The sequence below is a fragment of the Meriones unguiculatus genome, chromosome 3 (assembly GCF_030254825.1).
Source record: "Meriones unguiculatus strain TT.TT164.6M chromosome 3, Bangor_MerUng_6.1, whole genome shotgun sequence".
NCBI lineage: Eukaryota > Metazoa > Chordata > Mammalia > Rodentia > Muridae > Meriones > Meriones unguiculatus.
This window is the reverse complement of record NC_083351.1, coordinates 131,732,864-131,752,177: the sequence shown is the minus strand read 5'-3', so window position 1 is coordinate 131,752,177 and position 19,314 is coordinate 131,732,864. Positions and strand designations below refer to the sequence as shown.

The 19,314-nt window shown below is 40.3% G+C and overlaps 1 protein-coding gene across 1 annotated transcript in view; it reads right to left on the bottom strand.

The window, feature by feature from the left end:
• Positions 1 to 19,314, bottom strand: part of LOC132652870 (testin-2-like) — a gene marked incomplete at its 5' end in the record, with an annotated part of 67,094 nt that overhangs the window by 28,468 nt on the left and 19,312 nt on the right. The window contains 3 exons of the mRNA XM_060378804.1: positions 248 to 468; positions 659 to 805; positions 893 to 1,015. Of these exons, the coding sequence (XP_060234787.1) occupies positions 248 to 468; positions 659 to 805; positions 893 to 1,015 (491 nt within the window). The remainder of the gene's footprint in view (positions 1 to 247; positions 469 to 658; positions 806 to 892; positions 1,016 to 19,314) is intronic.

Here is a 19,314-nt window from a genome sequence, read left to right as displayed (position 1 = left end):
ACAAACAAACAAACAAACAAAGAGCAGTTTGGAAAGAAAATTTCTTGGAGGTGACAGATGAGGAATTGGAGGCAAAGGAATGGTGTAGATTTGATCAACACACATTATAAGCATGCATGTAGTTCTCTAAAAGTAAAAACTAAATCAATAACAGTGTGGATTTGAGGAAAGCAGGTTGTCTCTGAACGTGTTTTGCCTTCTGCAGATTGAGTTGACATGCAGCAGCCCAGGAATTCTACTTACTTGCCTTCTGTATGCATAGGATTCTTCAGCTGCCAGACTGCCATTGTCCTTCACATACTGGAAGGCATTCTGCATGAAGCCACCACTGCAGCCATGGGTAACACTGAAACCCATGCAGTCCAGTAGGTTCTGCTCACTCAAAGGGACCAGTCTCCCTGTTTTCCTGAATATTTGTCCTTCTAGGGACCCAGCTGCACTAAAAGCCCAAATAGAGGTACAATGACCCTAAGGCATAAAGAAAAAGCTGCCATTCATTCATATATCTAATCACAGATATATGTGGATGATTCATACATCTGAATACTTTCATGAAACAGTAAATTGTATGCTGCTCCACGCTTAGAAAAAGCAAAGAAGATGTTTCCTTCATAGCTTCCTGTGAGTGGTAAAAGTTGGGAATGTCACAGTGCCATACCTGATTCTTCACAAGAGTCATATAGCCTTGCTTTTTCCAATCCACATATTTGGGGACATAATGAAACAGATAATCTTGAAATATATGCATCTTCTTGATCCTCTGCCTTCGAAACCCAGTCATCATTTTCTCAAATTCTGTATTAGACTTTGAAAAAATCAACAAATCACTGATTGTATTTATAAAGAACTGAAGAGAAGAAATACTAAGTAATGTAATTTATGTCACACTCACCAAATCACCAAACACATTCATTGCCATGGTGAAGTCATGCTTCCCCTCAAGGTATTCCCAACTGTGCAAATCAATCATTTTGAAATTCTTCTCCCGCACTGCTCTCCTCACTCTTTCTTCATTCTGGAAAAAAAAAATACAATTTGTGATCTTTCGTTCTGTTTCAAGTTCAACCCAAGTTCACTCAGTGGACCCACTGATGGAGAGGAACCATGGTGAAAGATTGTTGTACTCTTCTGGAAGTTGATAACTGCAATAGTAGAAGAGTAAGTTTTCTTTAAGGATGTGCCCCTGAGAGTTTGCTTACGATCCAGTAATGGTCTTATACTCATGTATACACACATGGTATTATGTGAGCTTAGTGGGTTTAGTAAAACAAACAAACAAACAAACAAAGAGCAGTTTGGAAAGAAAATTTCCAAGCCATTATTCACAGGTAGTAACAACAGAAATTTTTGTTACATAGTACACATGACGCATGTCTTCAGGTTAAGCCTTGAACAGAGCTGGATTACAGAACCCTTGGCTAGAGTGCACACATCCATAAATACACAACACTGGAACAATTGTCTATGGGAATATCCACATTACTAACCATGTCATGTTTTACCATTCTTTATCTTCCATTCATGCCAGTGAACGTCCAAACTCTGATCTAGTGTTGGAGCAGTTCCATTGACTTCCAAGCAGAGGATGGCTAGGAAGAGAAAAACAATCATGTCTCCTATACCTAGAGAAGACACAAGAGTGCAATTTCATCAGTGCTTCAGAAAAGCCTTCTTATTCCTATCTAGAAATTAAGACCACAGTGGTGCAATAACATTATTTAAACTGTCCTCCTAAAGATTATACTATGGAAGAGGCTAAGGATCAGGCTGACTTAAAGCAGACACACAGAGGAATTTGGTTCATCCACTAGAATGAAGAGCAACTGGCCAAGGCTCCAGGAACTGGACTATGTGCGCTGTGAACTGTGTGTGCTAGCTCAGCACAAGGCATGTATAGCCTTGTGCTTCAGAAGCTTAAAGTAAAGACTTCAGACATAATTGGCCCATGTTTTGTGACATTGGTACTGAGGTCACATGAGCAAAATTTCTCTACTATCGAAGAATATTATCTCAAGTAGAGAGCTATACATCCCAACAGTTGGGGCCCATAAGATATCTTTTCCTTGGCCAGAATGCACCAGGAAATGTCTCTGCTCATTCCCTTCAGAAATCTTTCTGGAACATTCTCTGTAGACCATCAGAGAAAGACACATGCATTATTTCTTATTTTCTTTACTTAGGAATGTGACTGAAAAACCCAGTTCACAGCCTCTGTGAGGTCCTCTGGCTGAGACCCTGTACAAGAGAAGTCAGAAGAGCCCATAAGTCCCAAGTCAGTTTTGAAGATGGGACCTGTCCTCTTCACTGAGGACATGGGGTCTCCAGAATTTCTACCAGAACAATGGTACATCCTGTAGGGAGGAGAGAAAATGGAGATTGACTCATCCACTGTGCTCTCAGAGGAAGCCACATAGTTGGCAGGACTATGATCCAGCCATTAAGTCACTAGGAGTAAGCCATAAGTAGTTTCAGTTGAATCTATCCTATCTATCTATCTATCTATCTATCTATCTATCTATCTATCTATCTATCTATCTATCTATCTGGTATTAATCTGTGACCACTTACATGGTCTAAACACCCAAGATCAAAGTGTAACAAGGAACATAAGATAATTCTACCATCTTTGGCCCAATTCAAACAGCAAAAATTTAATACTTCTTTTCTAGTATCAAACACTCTTTTTCAGAAGACACTTAAATACGAGAAACAGGAAATATCTACTGTTTTCTAAGTCAGTTGAGGATTCTCACACTTTCTTCAAAAGGAACTGCATGGGTTAACTTTGGATAAGTACCTGCGCCCACCAGGAAGGCTTTCCTTAAGCATGGCCTGCCTCCCTCAATAGCTAATCAGAGTTGCCTCTTCAACAACTTGCCCCTGAAACATCATACTCTATTGTGGATCTTACTATTTTAATTTTTCTTTGTTTCTTTGGTCTTTATTCATTGTGTGGTTACTGTGAATGTTTGGAACCAGAATAGACTGATATTCAGAAGTTTAAAGCTTGAGGTACTTAAGGTGTACTTAGCTTAAGATTTGAAACAATAATACTGAGGTCACCTAAACAACACTTTTCTAACCTGACATTTGATCCCAAGTGCACACAAAGGGGATTCCAGGAGTTGGGCATGCATAACACATCCTTCCAGACTAACATAGAACAGGAGACACACTGTGTCTTTAAACTTCCCCCTCTGGAATAAAAACTTCCTGGTACATCCTCCCTAAAGAATCAGGGAGGAACAACATACACCAGTTACTCTGTTCTACCTTAAAACTGTGCACTCACTTTAAAATATGGAAAGAGGTGACATAATCAAGAAACTGGAAGCCAGAAACGCCAGTGTAAGCGAGGCACAAGGGACAGGCCACTCTCAAAACCAGGCTCTCAAAGCCAGACCAGGGACATTTCACAGGCAAGAAAATGATACCTATCAACACAAGGAGTGAAGAACACAGCATCGGTCAGCAGGCAACACCTTGAATGTATGTCCCTGTGGCCAGATTTTCCTCACTGGAAACCAGCAGAATTGGGACCTGGGGGTTCTGATATCACGTAGCTTTCTCTTTCCAACCTCACAAGCTCCTGCACACTGGGGCTGCAGAGGTTGAAGAGATGTTGGCATCCTTGAAGGGTCTGCCTGCTTCCCCAGGAGACTCTGTCTGGGGTTATCCTCCAGTGTGAGTTCCTCATCTACCTGTCTACTTTCACTGGCCGAGTGGGCCCGCCTGGGCTGTCTGCTGCTGTTTGCACAATCTCCTCAGATTTGAGGTTCTTGAGTTCCACAGATCTCCCTTAGACTTAACATCTTAGACTTTGCCCAGGAAGCCCCTCTCCTGATTCCTGTCTTCCATATGACTGGATGTATCAGTGAGTAAACTTGCCCTGTAGGCCTTGAGACTCCAGGAATGTATCCACAGCTGATCTCAACTTGTCACGGAGTGGGACAATTTGTAGGCTGTTACTTTCAGGAAATGTGACAAATTATCCTTGAGACCTTGAATCCTGACAATGTATTTGGAGGGTTTATCAAGAAAATAGTTTTCGATTATTCTCTGTTTATTTTTAGCCCAACACTGATTTTACTTTAGAGAAAGTGGTTTTGGTTAAAATATCCTGGTGTGGGCTGATTTATTAAACTCTACTGCAGTGTTTCTTGTTTAGGCTAAGGTTGGACCCTGTGTGTACAGACGCTACAGTGCATTGCATTCAGTGTTGGGTAGGACCCAGATGTCATAAGAGTTTTAACAGAAGACCATCTCCAATCAGGAACAACAAGGTGAAGGTCAACTCTAAAGGGAAAAGGAACTGATGAGGTACCAGGTCTCCTGATGTTTCTGGAACTTGAAATGAGTTTGCCCTGACCCCTTGCCTAGGAACTATTTTTTCTCCCTTGTCTTTAGCAAACATGTCATGAAATATAAGTCATTTGCAAAAAATGTATGGATAATAAGTGGAGAAAAGTGACTGAGACGTTTAGAAAATGGCTTCAGTTTCTCTCCCTGCATTTTAATTTTCTCAATATTTATTCTTAGATTTAATTCTAGAAACTTCATGAGTCTTAATACCAGAATTTAAGACACAGAGAACTGAAGAGGTTTTAGATAGATAAAAATAGTAGTAGATAAAAGTATGCATGTAAATCTTAGCTTCTACAGTTCAGCAAGGAACACAGCCCATATTCTAATAAAGTTTGTAACTGTCCTAATTGTATAAATACATATTCATTACAGAAGTTGTTCATTATAAAAATTAATTTATCATGTAATTTCATGTGGTTTTTAAACCAAATTTTTTACTTGCTTCATAAAAGTGGATTCACTGTACATTTGCACTTATGTACTAATTTTTTTGCTTGAGTTTAAAGTGACCCCCTCCCATCTAGAGGCATAATCTGAATTGTCACTCTCCATGTGGTAAAATATTTGTAACATAACATGTTCCATCTAAGCCACGTTGGGTGCTCAGTTCAATGGCACTCGAAACAGTTACACAGATGTGTAAACACCACTCTCATAGAGCTCAAGGACATTAATTAATGTCTTCATTAATCAGTAATCCTCCACTCTATTCTGCCAAGCCTGCCAGCCACCATTTCATTTTTGGTTTGCATGAAAATTCACCTCTTTCTATGAGTTAAGTGTTTGTCTCCTACCACAGCCATGTTGAAATGTGATTGCCCTCATAACATCATGAAAACATAGAAGCATTAGGTGATCAAATGGGCTCCAAAGCATGTGTCACTATTTACCTGCTGCTATTAGTCAGGCTATTAGTGCTCTATTCCATGGCAACAGCATGCTCTCCTTGTCTGTTCATTGCTTTATAACATTTGTTTTCTTCCTCTGTGTCTCTTGAAGATAGATTTGGTACTTGTCTTCCCTACATTCCCCAATGTCCACAAAATCTAAACTTACACCAAGAAACTTATAAATGCACAAAAAACAAGCCACAGTGAAAAAAAAAAGGTCAGAGAGTAACACATTACCTGTTTATAAGTCACTAAACCTACTTTAGAAAATTGAATAACTTGGTTCTCAGACCACCACAATTCAGACCTCTGAGTCATGTGCTCTTTCTGACCTCCCATTTCCTTGTATAAAGCCATTTGAGCTGACAAACCAGTTCACTATGAGCTCCAGCTGCTTGTCTTATTGCCCTCCAGACTTGTTCTTCTTCCTCCACCATGCCTGTAGTAAGCTCTGCTCACCTGGGTGTCTGCAGCAATATCCTAAGGACACAACCAAATCCTTCTCAACCAGACTTATTTTAATTGTTAGAAGTATGTCTGTTTAGTAACAATAATTCATTTTAGAATCACAGCATATAGTGAAAAGAAGCTATTTTCAGTTTTTTCAAATTCTTGTGGCAATGCTTCCTCAGCTTCAATGAGTTAAATAAATCAGTGTTCCTAGAAGTTCTCAAAAATTTCAAAACTATGATTATTTTAAATATATTTCTAACAATGTTCATATTTTATTACTTAGATAGATATAATTCTTGTTTAAGGAATAAATATACTAACTTTAGCAGAGCTTACAAGGAACCACTTCCTATATAAGCATGTAAGTTATGAGAAACATAACTTAAAATTTAGGCCTACCAGGTACATAACATCTTTCATGGCCTCACATGTGGACACTGCTCAAAGGAAGGATTTATTTTGTATTGAGAATGTGTTTACACTTTGAGAGTTTACACATATGGAGTTTCATCCTTCTCCTTGGCTATAACATTCCTCATCCATGTCAATGTGGCTCTGAGCACAGACTCTCTTTCTCAGGTCCAGGCTTATTAGCTATGACCTCTCTACCAAATTCCATGGTCCTTAAAAAAGTTTTCCTAACTGGGCTTTAATGAGAATCATGGAATAACTTCCCCTTAAACAGGTTGTCTATACTTTATTTTTCCAGTGTTATAAAAGGTAAGCAGGCACCCTTATCAAATGTAGAAATTGTTATTAGCCATTCTGAATGAGGATTGTTCATATTACCCAGGGTTTTCCTTCTTGCTTAGCTTTTAGGGTCTACAGATTTTAGTATGATATATCCTATATTATCTGTCTAATATCCACTTATAAGAGAGTATATACCATGTGTGTCTTTCTGCTTCTGGGATACCTCAGTCAGGGTGATCTTTTCTCGTTCCCCCCATTTGCCTACAAATTTCATGATTTCCTTGTTTTTAATTGCTGAGTAGTATTCCAGTATAAATTGTGTGAATGTACCACAATTTCTGTATCCACTCCTCAGTTGAGGGGCATCTGAGTTGTTTCCAGGTTCTTGCTATTACAAATAAAGCTGCTACAAACATGGTTGAGCAAATTTCCTTGTTTTGTATTTGAGCATACAGGACGGAGATCAGAGTGAGAGAAAACAGGAAACAGGACAAGGCCTCTGAAAGACTCTACCCAGCAGTGTATTAAAGCAGATGCCGTAGCCAAACTTTGGGCAGAATGCAGGGAATCTTATGAAAGAAGGGGGAGATAGAAAGGCCTGGAGGGGACAGGAGCTCCATAAGGAGAGCAACAGAACCAAAAAATCTAGGCAAAGGGGTCTTTTTGAGACTGATACTTTAACCAAGGACCAAGCATGGAGATAACCTAGAACCCCTGTACAGATGTAGCCCATGGCAGCTCAGTCTTCAAGTGGGCTCCCTAGTAATGGGAACAGGGACTATCTCTGACATGAATTCAGTGTCTGGCTCTTTGAACACCTCCCCCTGAGGGGGAAGCAGCCTTACCAGGCCACAGAGGAAGACAATGCAGCCAGTCCTGATCAGACCTGATAGGCTAGGGTGAGATGGAAGGTGAGGAGGACCTCCCCTATCAGTGGACTTGGAGAGGGGCATTCGAGGAGGGAGGGTGGAATTGGGAGAGAATGAGGGAAGGGGATACAGTTGGGATGCAAAGTGAATACACTGTAATCAATATAAAAAAGAAAAATTAAAATTAAAAAAAGAAATTGTTATTGACAAGCCTTCAGGCTTCAACACCATTGACCTCAGATATTAAGATCTATTGACTGTTGTCCATTCATGATCCAAGATTTGAATTTGCCAAGCAAGTGATAGAGACTAGATGTAGGGGTAACTATGAAGGCACTAAAATTCAGCTTCTCCTTCTAAACCTTCTAGCCTTATGTTTTGTGATTTTTTAAAAACTGAAATGCATAAGCAAAAATGCATATTCTATTTAATAGACACAAAAAACAGGCAAAAATTATTCTATGCAAGCCTGGTTTAGTAAAGCATTAAGTTTAATGGCATCATTTAAGAGAAGGATACATAAGGGATTATTAAAAAGAGTCAGGGTGACACAAAGACAGCTGCATTCATGAGCAATTGACCTCAACACTAGTGCTGAATCATGAAAGCTGTATCCTTGGATATCCCTGCAACATTCAGGTTATAAATTATAACTGTATGGTCCATGAAGTTTCTGAAACTTACAGGATTCACAAGGCCCTGCCCAAGATTAAAGAGCCTATAAGATTAGAGACTCTATAGCTGTCAGATGTTTCAAGGTCTCTCTAGGTTGTAGGGTGCCATGGATCCTGCACATTATAAATGTGTTGGAGAAGACAGAAGAAGAAAGAGGAGGAGAAAAAGGAGAAGATGAAAAAAAAAGAGGAGAAGGAGGAGGAAGAAGAGATAATGACTGAAAAGCAACCTTGATTTGAGTGTAGGTTTCAGCAGAAATCTTATCTTGGCTTCCAAACAGTGAATGGTCCCATACTAACAACACAGGAACTGCATGCTAACTGGGATGTCAGTGTTTTGAATCTTGCGGAAGATTTGCAGAAAGTTTGGTATGTTTCCGATTCCTGTAATGTCCCTCCAGAACCATGCATGGGATCCTGCCTGTCACTTCTTCTTTCTATTTTGCCTTGCTTTGTAAACAAGGTTGGCTTTGAACTCAGAGATCTGCCTGCCTCTACCTCCCAGAGTGCTGGGATTACAGGTGTGCACCACCGTGCCCAGCTTCCCTAATCATTTTTAAACTCATGTTTTGATGCTTTCATTTATTATCTCTTCTTCTCCTCTACCCTGCTCCTGCTGTGTCCCTACTTTCAAATTCATGACTGCTTCTTATTTAATGATTTTTTTTTCTAAAGTGCATCCTGCTTTTGTGTTTTGAGTCAACCATGGAAAATAAAAATATATCGTTTGGGTTGTCTCTTGGACTACCCTGACCAAGAGCTTGAAGAGAGGTTTCCCATGTCTGACACTGAGGTTTGAGATAGTCTACAACTCTTGAGAAATGATTATTATCAAAAGGACTAACTTCATTTAATCCCCTTCCTCTGGCTTTGTGTGTGTGTGTGTGTGTGTGTGTGTGTGTGTGTGTGTGTGTGTATGCTGTGTAATCCCTTCTGTCTCACTTGACCTCTTCCCTGCCCCTTTTCTCACTGAAAGTCCTGTTTTCTTTCACCTCACTTTTCTCTACATAGTAGATGTTTCCTTCTATGGCCCTCTCTGGGCTCCTTCTCTGACTGTCGTGATGGTCCCTTTTTACTTCTTGTTACTCTCCATACTTACATTCAAAGATTCAGAACTACACACACAAAAGGGGGAGAATGTGTGATATTACCTTACTTTGCATTATTAGTATTATTTTCTAATTCCATCCATTTTCTTACAAATTTCATGATTTGAATTTTTTATTACAACCTAATAGAATCCAAATGTGCATTTGTACTTTGTATTTATTGGTTGATTCCTAGCTATTGTGAATAGAATGACAGTAAACATGGCTGAGAAAGTAAATGTGGAGTAGGATGTTGAATCCTTTGGGCATGAGGCAAGGAGTGGCATAGCTGGGTGATATGGAAAGTCTATCTACTTTTAACTTTTTGAGAATTCTCCACACTGGTTTTCATAGTGGCTGTACTGTTTGCACTTCCACCAAGAATGAATGAGGTTTCCGCTTTCTCTGCATACTCAGCAGCATTCACTGTCATTTGTTTTCCTTACTTTGACTGGGGAAAGATGAAATCTCAAAGTGAAGAGTTTAAGTTAGCCTGAATATAATTCCATTTTGAAATAAAGATCTTGACTGGGAACTGAATTCAGGTACCAGGAAATATCACAGAATATACACCTGGCAGAAAACAAAGTTAACTCTCCTAACAACAGCCTCCAGGAAATATAACAGAATAAATGCTTTACAGAGGATAAAGACAAACTCCTTGGCAATAATCCATGGGAACCAGTTGAGAATTGTGTGGGAAAATTCTCCCCAATGTTTCAGATATGGTTTAGAAAAATGGCCATTGTGATTATATGCCTTAGCCATTGTGATTGTGTGCCTCAGAAAAGGTCATGCTGCCCTGCTAAACTTCACCCAATTCTATAATGCCAAGGCTTGTGTCCCCCTGCTTGTTGCCATGGAAATACCCTGCTCACAGACTTTCCCTTTAAAACTCCTGTTCACTCAGAGCTCGGGGTCCCACTTCTCTACTGCTATGTCAGTGAGACATGGATCCCGAGTTCGATTGCTCTTGTAATAAAGCTCTCTTGTTATTGCATCCAGTCGCCTCCTGGTGGTCTCTCAGGGTCCCATGAACCTGGCATTACAAAAGTAGTTTTAATTTGCACTAATCAAATTGCTAAATGTATTGGATGATATTTTAGAAGGTATTTCTTAGCCTTTTAAAACTTTGTCTCTTAAGAACTATGCTCAAATCTGTAGTCCAACTTTTTTTAGAAATTGTGCCAAGGACCTGGAAATGCTGAGTAGGTGGGTGTCTCTACCTGCTCTGTCTATCTCCAAATCCTCCCCACCTTCATTCTTACCAGTAGCAGTGAGGAGCCAGAGACAGTAGTCCATACAGACTTGGTGATGCAATCATAATTGTAATTCTATCTTTTCTGGGGCTGGAGTCCTTTTCCCACAACACTGTAAGAGCAGGTAGAGCTGTTAAATTTCATCAAGTTACTCACCTCTTGGCAACTCTCAATAACTAAAATATGGAGTCTAAATCCAATGCCTTAGACCACTTGGCCACACCACTTCCACTAAAGAAGCTAAGCAAGAAGGACGATCCTGGGTAAGATGCTCAATTTTCATTTCAAAAGGCAAATGGAATAAACATTGGAAGAAAGTGAAAATAAGGAACAAGACAGTATCCTACCACAGAGGGCCTCTGAAAAACTCTACCCAGCAGCATTTTAAAGCAGATGCTGAGACTCATAGCCAAATTTTGGGCAGAGTGTAGGGAATTTTATGAAAGAACAGGTCTAGAAAGACCTAGAAGGTCTGGAACACCACAAGGAGAGCAACAGAACAAAAAAATTTGGCCTAGGGCTCTTTTCTGAGACTGTTACTCCAACCAAAGACTATTCATGGCGATAACCTAGACCGCCTGCACAGAAGTAGCACATGGCAGCTCAGTCTCCAAATGGGCTTCCTAGTAAGGGGAACACAAGCTGTCTCTGACATGAACTCAGTGGCTGGCTCTTTGATCACCTCCCCTCTGAGGGGGAAGCAGCCTTACCAGGCCACAGAGGAAGGCTATGAAAGACAGTCCTGTTGAGATCTGATAGGCTTGGGTCAGATGGAAGGGGAGGAGGTCTTCCACTATCAGTGGACTTGAGAAGCGGCATGGGAGGAGATGAAAGAGTGAGAGAGGGCACGATTGGGAGGGGACAAGGGTGGGGCTACAACTGGGATACAAAGTGAATAAATTGTAATAAATAAAAATTATATTAAAAAATAAATATCTAACTTAAAATAAAATAAAATATGGAGTCACTGAGCAGGATATTGTAGCATAATAACTTATCTTAGTGCTCACACAATATGACATCCATAAGTGATATAGATAAACAGGAAATCTACACATACCCCTTTTCTGTACTTCCTATATAGAACTCTCTTCTCTTGACTTTCTTTTTGTTTTCTTAAATGTATTCACTCATTATCTTGCTATCTTCCCATATCAATGGCTCATTCTTTGACTCTAAGTAGCTATAGCTTGTTCCCACTCATGAAAGAATTTCATCCTGGAATTTCATCACAAGCTATGGGGAAAGGTATCAGGATACATGGAGCCACAGCTGAAAAACATTGGCTTGGTCATTCACAAAGAACAATGGCCTCCAAGCATCTTTAGAATAATTCCCACTACTCTGAGTCACAGTGGCCTATGATATTAAACCCATGGATTGAAGGAGAACTGCATGAGTCTCAAAAACATACAATCAACAGGAAACATTCTACTTAATAGGAAAAGAAGCCCTGAGGTAAAAACTCTACCTTTTCCCCAGCCCCATCCAGGTGGCCTTTGTCAGGGCTTGCTGCCTGAGTCTGAAATGACTTTTCACTCATCTCTATACTATCCTGTATACAGCCTCTTTCTTTGCTGGTCCTCATTCAAGTAGTCTTAACAAATCAAGTACAAATTATTGAGTAAATCAGCACTAGATAAATTGCCCAAAGTGTACAACTCATTCATGGATAAAGCATTATAAACTTATTCACATTCTAAAGCCCAGATAAGGCTAAGTGGGTGGTCCATTGCCTTGGGTGTATCGCTGGACAGCCACAAAGTATTTTATTCCAAAATGATGAAGAGGTTATTCCTCGGTCTGAAGGATGCTCAAGTACCAAATATCCTATATTTAAGCAATATGAATGTCCCATCCAACTTATAAGTCCTAAGAGTTTCTATTAAGACACTGAGTTTTTCTCCCTATTTTTGTCTTCTCTTAGGCAAACACACTTACACATGTCACACAGCATACACATACACACATCATACACGAAAACAAACACAGATCACACACATCACACACATACACACCATACAAAACACACACAGCACATGCAAACATACATAACACACACACACACACACACTGAGAAACTTACCATAATCAACAACATCCTTTTGACCTGAGGATATCACATTGAGCTGTATAATACATTAGAATAGATAGAAATATTAGTTTTTAAGTGCCTTTAATTAATTTTTGTCTGGAAAAACAAAGATTTCTAATTGATGCTATAGGCAGAGTATCAAAATTCAACATGTTAGTAGTAATACAGACTTTCAAATACATTTATAGTTTAGTCCAAACTAGAAAATTATTCTCATTCTTGGGGCTCAGACACATTAAGAATATATATATATATATTCAGAATATACATATTCAGAATATATATTATTTTACATATATATATATGTAATAATAAAATGGCAAACTCAGTCCCATCTTACCCTGGTCTAGCAATTTCTGCCTAAGAATAGGTGAGTGATTTTATTCTCTGTCTATTTAATCATAAAACACTGATGAAAGCATTATTTTTTTAAAATAAGAGCTACCAAGTCAAAATATTAGAAAACTCATGGGCAATAAGATTAAACAAAAATAATAGACATAATAGCTTCAGCTCTTCAAGAGACCTTTTTATCACCTTTGCTCATTTGGCATCTTTTACATAATTTCTAAACTAGGTTTCTGATGTCCTTTGAGTAAAGAAGAAAACAAAACCTCTATATCTAATAAATCTCCAACAAGTTTTGAACAATAGAAGCTACACAAATATTGATGTATGCATAAAGAAGAATTTCATGACAGAGATGCTAAGGACTAAGGATGCAGTCTGTGAAATACTCTTCTTTTTTTTTAAATTTTTCATCAATTACACTTTATTCATTCTTCATCCCCCCATAAGCCCCTCCCTCCTCCCCTCCCAATCCCTCCCTCCCTCCTCCCTCTGCTTGCATGCCACTCCCCAGGTCCACTGATAGGGGAGGTTCTCCTCTCCTTTCTGATCTTAGTCTGTCAGTTCACATCAAAAGTGGCTGCATTGTCCTCTACTATGGCCTGGTAAGGCTGCTCCCCCCCAGAGGGAGGTGATCAAAGAGCAGGCCAATCAGATTATGTCAGAGGCAGTCCCTCTTCACATTACTATGTAACCCAATTGGACTCTGAACTGCCCTGGGCTACATCTGTGCAGGGGTTCTGGGTTATCTCCATGAATAGTCCTTGGTTGGAGTAGGAGTCTCTGGGAAGTTCCCTGTGTTCAAATTTTCTTGTTCTGTTGCTCTCCTTGTGGAGACCCTGTCCTCTCCAGCTCTTACTATTTCCCAGTTCTTACCTAAAATTCCATTCACTCTGCCCAACAGTTGCCCATCAGGCTCAGCATCTGCTTTGATAGTCTGTAGGGCAGAGGGTTTCAGAGGCCCTCTGTGGTAGCTTCCTAGGTTGTTTCCTGTTTTCTTCTTCTTCTGATGTCCATCCTCTTTGCCTTTCCGGATGGGGATTGGACATTTTAGTTAGGGTCCTCTCTCTTGCTTAGCACAGGTTTTAGTGGGTTTGTCCTATGTTGTATGTCTATATGAGTGAGTATATACCATGTGTGTCTTTTTGCTTCTGGGACAACTCACTCAGGATGATCCTTTCCAGATCCCACCATTTACCTGCGAATTTCATGATTTCCTTATTTTTCATTGCTGAGTAATATTCCATTGTGTAGATGTACCACAATTTCTGCATCCATTCTTCAGTTGAGGGGCATCTGGGTTGTTTCCAGCTTCTGGCTATTACAAATAAAGCTGCTACAAACATGGTTGAGCAAATGTCCTTTTTGTGTACTTGAGCCTCTTTTGGATATATGCCCAGGAGTGGTATGGCTGGATCTTGAGGAAGCGCTATTCCTAGTTGTCTGAGAAAGTGCCAGATTGATTTCCAGAGTGGTTGTACAAGTTTACATTCCCACCAGCAGTGGAGAAGGGTTCCCCTTTCTCCACAACCTCTCCAGCATGTGTTGTCACTTGAGTTTTTGATCTTGGCCATTCTCATGGGTGTAAGGTGAAATCTCAGGGTTGTTTTGATTTGCATTTCCCTAATGGCTAGTGAGGTTGAACATTTCTTTAAGTGCTTCTCTGCCATTCGGTATTCCTCTACAGAGAATTCTCTGTTTAGCTCTGTTCCCCATTTTTTAAGTGGATTACTTGGTTTGCTGCTTTTCAGCTTCTTTAGTTCTTTATATATACTGGATATGAGTCCTCTGTCAGATAATGGGTTGGTGAAGATTCCACTCGATTCAGCAAGGAACTACAACTTTTAATTTCAGAAATCAGAATAATAATAGCTGAGTAATTTTTTCTTTAAAATGCAAGAAAAAGGGGGAATTCCAATTTCCTGACAAGATTCTGTTGTTGGTACTTAACCCTCGGACTTATCACTGCAGTAGACAATCAATCTTTTCCTATATTGTGAAGAAAGCTGCCTTGATTCTAATGTATGTTCTAATATCATTCAGAATAATAACACATTGAAGAGAAATAAATAACTGATACATTTGGTCCCAAAGCATTATCACTTCTAAAGTGTACAGGGCCATGAAGAAGGAACAGCAAAACAGCTCTAGACCTCATGGAATGCAAGCCACTCCTTAGTACAACTATGATGGATTTGTCTCAGAGTGGCAGAGGCCAGAGAATTATGAGTCCTGAGGCCTTCATGCTGTTATGAAGCATTGTCCTGTGTGTTGCCCTTGTGTTTATCACATCCTTCATAACATATGAGTTGTATGAAAACTGTAATGGGGCTTCCAGCCCTCACTAGGCAGTATCTTTGGCACTTACAATAACAATGCTTGAACTCTTTCAGGAATAGTTGCTGGAGCAAATTACTGATTAAACCACCACCCTTGAACAGAACCTACAGCTGTAGATTGTTAGCAATGGCCACCCCCTTTAGAAAGAATTAGAAAAAAAATAGATTGTTTGGCAAGGTTAGGTAAAGATGTTTTTGCTAATGGGGCTCTGATATAAAACAGTCTTTTTTTTTTTTTTTTTTCAATGCAGTTTATTCAGGAACATTGAACAATCCTCGGACCCCGGGGAAAGCCAGCCCACAGCTTAAATAGCCTCTGGGTAGCCAACCCAGGCGTGCCACGGGGGCAATGCAGATAGGTCCACATACATGGAAGCAAGCCAGATCCTCGGCCTTAGCCAAATGTGGAGTTGTTCATGACAGAGAGCACTCACCATCGGGAAGGTGGAAGGCGGAAACCAGCTCCATCTTTAAGGCATAGCATTCCGCAGCTCTCTACAGTTCCCCCTTTTTGTTTTAGACGCATCAGGCAAGAGTAGAGGTCTGATCTCTGATATTAGAAATAAATTGGGACTTTGTACAGATGTTCATTTAGGTGTCATCCACCCAAAGAGCATCAGACCGTCCGATACCTTTTTCTCAGAGGCGGGACCTGGGGCATCAACCCGCATGCAATCAGACATGCTCTTCTCTGGGTCCAAAGCGGCTGACCCTGAGTGCAGTGCTTAGCCTCGCATCCTGAGCGTATCAAGCCCAGGGCAGTTCAGAGTCCAATTGGGTTACATAGTAATGTGAAGAGGGACTGCCTCTGACATAATCTGATTGGCCTGCTCTTTGATCACCTCCCTCTGGGGGGGGGGAGCAGCCTTACCAGGCCACAGTAGAGGACAATACAGCCACTTTTGATGTGAACTGACAGACTAAGATCAGAAAGGAGAGGAGAACCTCCCCTATTAGTGGACTTGGGGAGTGGCATGCAAGCAGAGGGAGGAGGGAGGGTGGGATTGGGATGGGAGGAGGGAGGGGCTTATGGGGGGATGCAGAATGAATAAAGTGTAATTGATAAAAAATTTAAGAAAAAAGGGAAAAAAATAATTTAAGAACCTTAAATGACTTTCAAAATTGGAGGAAAACATGGAGTTAGTCAATTGGCATGGAGCACGTCTCGCCCCTGGGGGCAATGGTCTCCTGAACCTACTCAGACCTCGGACACCACCACTGCTAGTTCTAGAACTGACGCAGGATGTTCCAACGAGGGGTTAAGGCTTCTCATAATATTTCCTATAAGCCCACACCTGTTTGTCTATATCCCCCATTTTTATTCATTATTAGCCAGATAGAGCCAAGTAATTGTGGTAATGATACTTGCTTTTTTGCCCAATGCTGGAATGCTAGTGAATTTAGGTATGCCCTGGTTCCTAGCATGCCTCACTGGGTGCCTATGCCCATTGATGCCCCTCACGCTATGACTCTCTTCAGACAGAAAAGGGATCTTGGAACTACAGCCACCATTGTTACTACCATCTCATTGACGGCTGTTGGAGCTACCACCAGGGCATTAGCCATGAGTCATACTGGGCAGACTGCTCAGACCCTGAATAATCATTTAGCCAATGTAGCTCATGCTTTAGATGTACAAAAAGGAATTAATGCTCAACTAAAAGGAAGCTTGATGGTGTTCAATCAGAGGATTGACCTCTTGCAGGAGCAAATTGATACCCTATGGCAAATCGCTCAACCTGGCTGTCAATGAAAGTATGCTGGACTTTGTGTCACTAGCATACAACATGAGAATTTTTCCTGTGCTGCAAATCTGCCTAAACAATTGTCGAGCTATATTTTAGGTAATTGGACTGGAGAATTCGATACTACGATGGAGCAGCTGAGAGTGGCCATTGTCACGGTAAATTCTACCGGAGTGGACGCAGGACTAGCCACAGGATTATCAACATGGATTGCTGCAGCCATGAATCATCTGAAGGAATGGGCGGGCATGGGAGCGTTAGCAGGCCTTCTGGTGTTGGTCTCCTTGGTTTGCCTGTGGTATATATGCAAGATTAGAGTCTCACAACAGTGTGATGCAGCCATGATCATTCAGGCCTTTACAGCCATTGAAGCAGGACATTCTCCCCAAGCATGGTTGGATACCATAAAAAGCTAAAATGATACGCTCAGGATGCGAGGCTTAAACAGTCTTAGGGAACAATTTGAAGTTAAGAAAAGAACACTCTAAACAGTAAAGCTTTTTGAGGTTGGCAAGCAAGAACAATAGCCCAGAGTAGCACTGGGTGACGTGTCTCTTTCAAGCTGGGCCAGTGACTGAGACAATGGTTAATTTCCTCATACCTTCTTTTGCCCTCAGCTTCCTGTTATGATTTAATAAAAATTATTAATGAGTACAGGTGAACCTTGAGGATTTAAAGTAGAAATGACTGATTGTTTTTTTTTAAATATATTTTAAAATTTATTACAATTTATTGACTTTGTATCCCAGCTGTATCCCCCCCATCATCCCCTCCCAACCCCACCCTCCCTCCTATTTCTCCTCCCATGCCCCTCCCCAAGTCCACTAATAGAGGAGGTCCTCCTCCCCTTCCAGCTGACGCTAGCCTATCAGGTCTCATCACGACTGACTACATTGTCTTCCTCTGTGGCCTGGTACCTGTTCCCCTTACTAGGGACCCACATGGAATCTGAGCTGCCATGGGCTATACCTGAGCAGGAGGTCTAGGTTGTCTCCATGAATGGTCCTTGGTTGGAGTATCAGTCTCAGAAAAGACTCCTGGGCCCAGATATTTTGGTTCTGTTCCTCTCCTTGTCGAGCTCCTGTTCCCTCCAGGTCTTTCACTAGATTCCCTCTTTGGCTGTGAGTCTCAGCATCTGCTTTAATACTCTGCTGGATAGAGTCTTTCAGAGGCTCTCTGTGGTGGGCTCCTGTCCTGTTCCCTGTTTTCTCTCTCTTCCAATGTCCATCTCATTTGCCTTTCTGAATGAGGATTGAGCATCTTACCTAGGGTCCTCCTTCTTGCTTAGCTTCTTTTGGTGTACAGAAGTTCATAGGAGCTTTATTCATAATAGCCAGAACCTGGAAACAACCCAGATGTCCCTCAATTGAGAAATGGTACATTTACACAGTAGAAATTAAAAACTACTCAGGAATTAAAATCAAGGAAATCATGAAATTTGCAGGCCAATGGTGGGAACTAGAAAAGATCATGCTGAGTGAAATATCACAGAAGAAGAAAGATACACATGGTATATACCCACTTATAAGTGGATATTAGACATAAAATATAGGATAATCAGACTGATTGTTTTTATATAAAAGTTTAGGTTTGTGATTCTTTTAAGATTTTTATGATTTCTTAATAAGATAATTGATTTTTTCTTTGTAACTGCAAATTGCAGACCCATCAATAAACAAAAGGTGGCTGAGAAATTACCTTGCTCACTCATACTTTGTGAATATACAGTAAGTTGCTTAGTTACAATTGTATATGGGTTCTTGGGAATAATTTGCCTTTCATATTTATTTCTCTCCCATAATATGGGAGAGATTTGATCATGTGAGGTTGTTGGGGAACATATTTTTCTTATGAATACTCATTGTAATCATTCACTTAAAGAAACATAGAATGCAACAATATTGTGATTCTTGTACTATTTGAAAGCACTTGGTGGGATACATAAGTTGTGAGAGAAAAAAATAAAGTTGCTGGAACTCGCTCTTCAGAGTTTCTTCCATCCACCAAATGTATATTTGTGTATATGTACAGTAGCTAGTTGGTTTGGAATCTTTTCCATCCGAAAAGATGTGTATATGTGTATGTGTATAAGGTTTGGTTGAAGCTCACTCTCTGGAGTTTGCTCCATCTACCCAATGTGTGAATGTGTCCGTATGTACACGTGAATGTATGTGCATGTGTGAAGGTAGAGGAGCTTGTTGGGATCTACCTGCTGGGGTCTGTCTTACTTCATCATCAAGTATGATCAAAATATATTGTATGAAAAATTCAAATGAAAATTAAGAAGACAGTAAAGCAGAAACCTCATTAAGGGGACAAAATAAATTTATTCAAGAAAGTTAATACTTGACTATATTTGTCTTGATATAGAAAATGACCAGTAAACAAGAAGGAGTAAAGATAGAATCTAAAACAAGTCAAGAAAAAATGCAAGACCTGTAGCCTATATGTCATGTGCTACCTAGCTGTGCAATCAATAATTGTAAGACTGAGCTT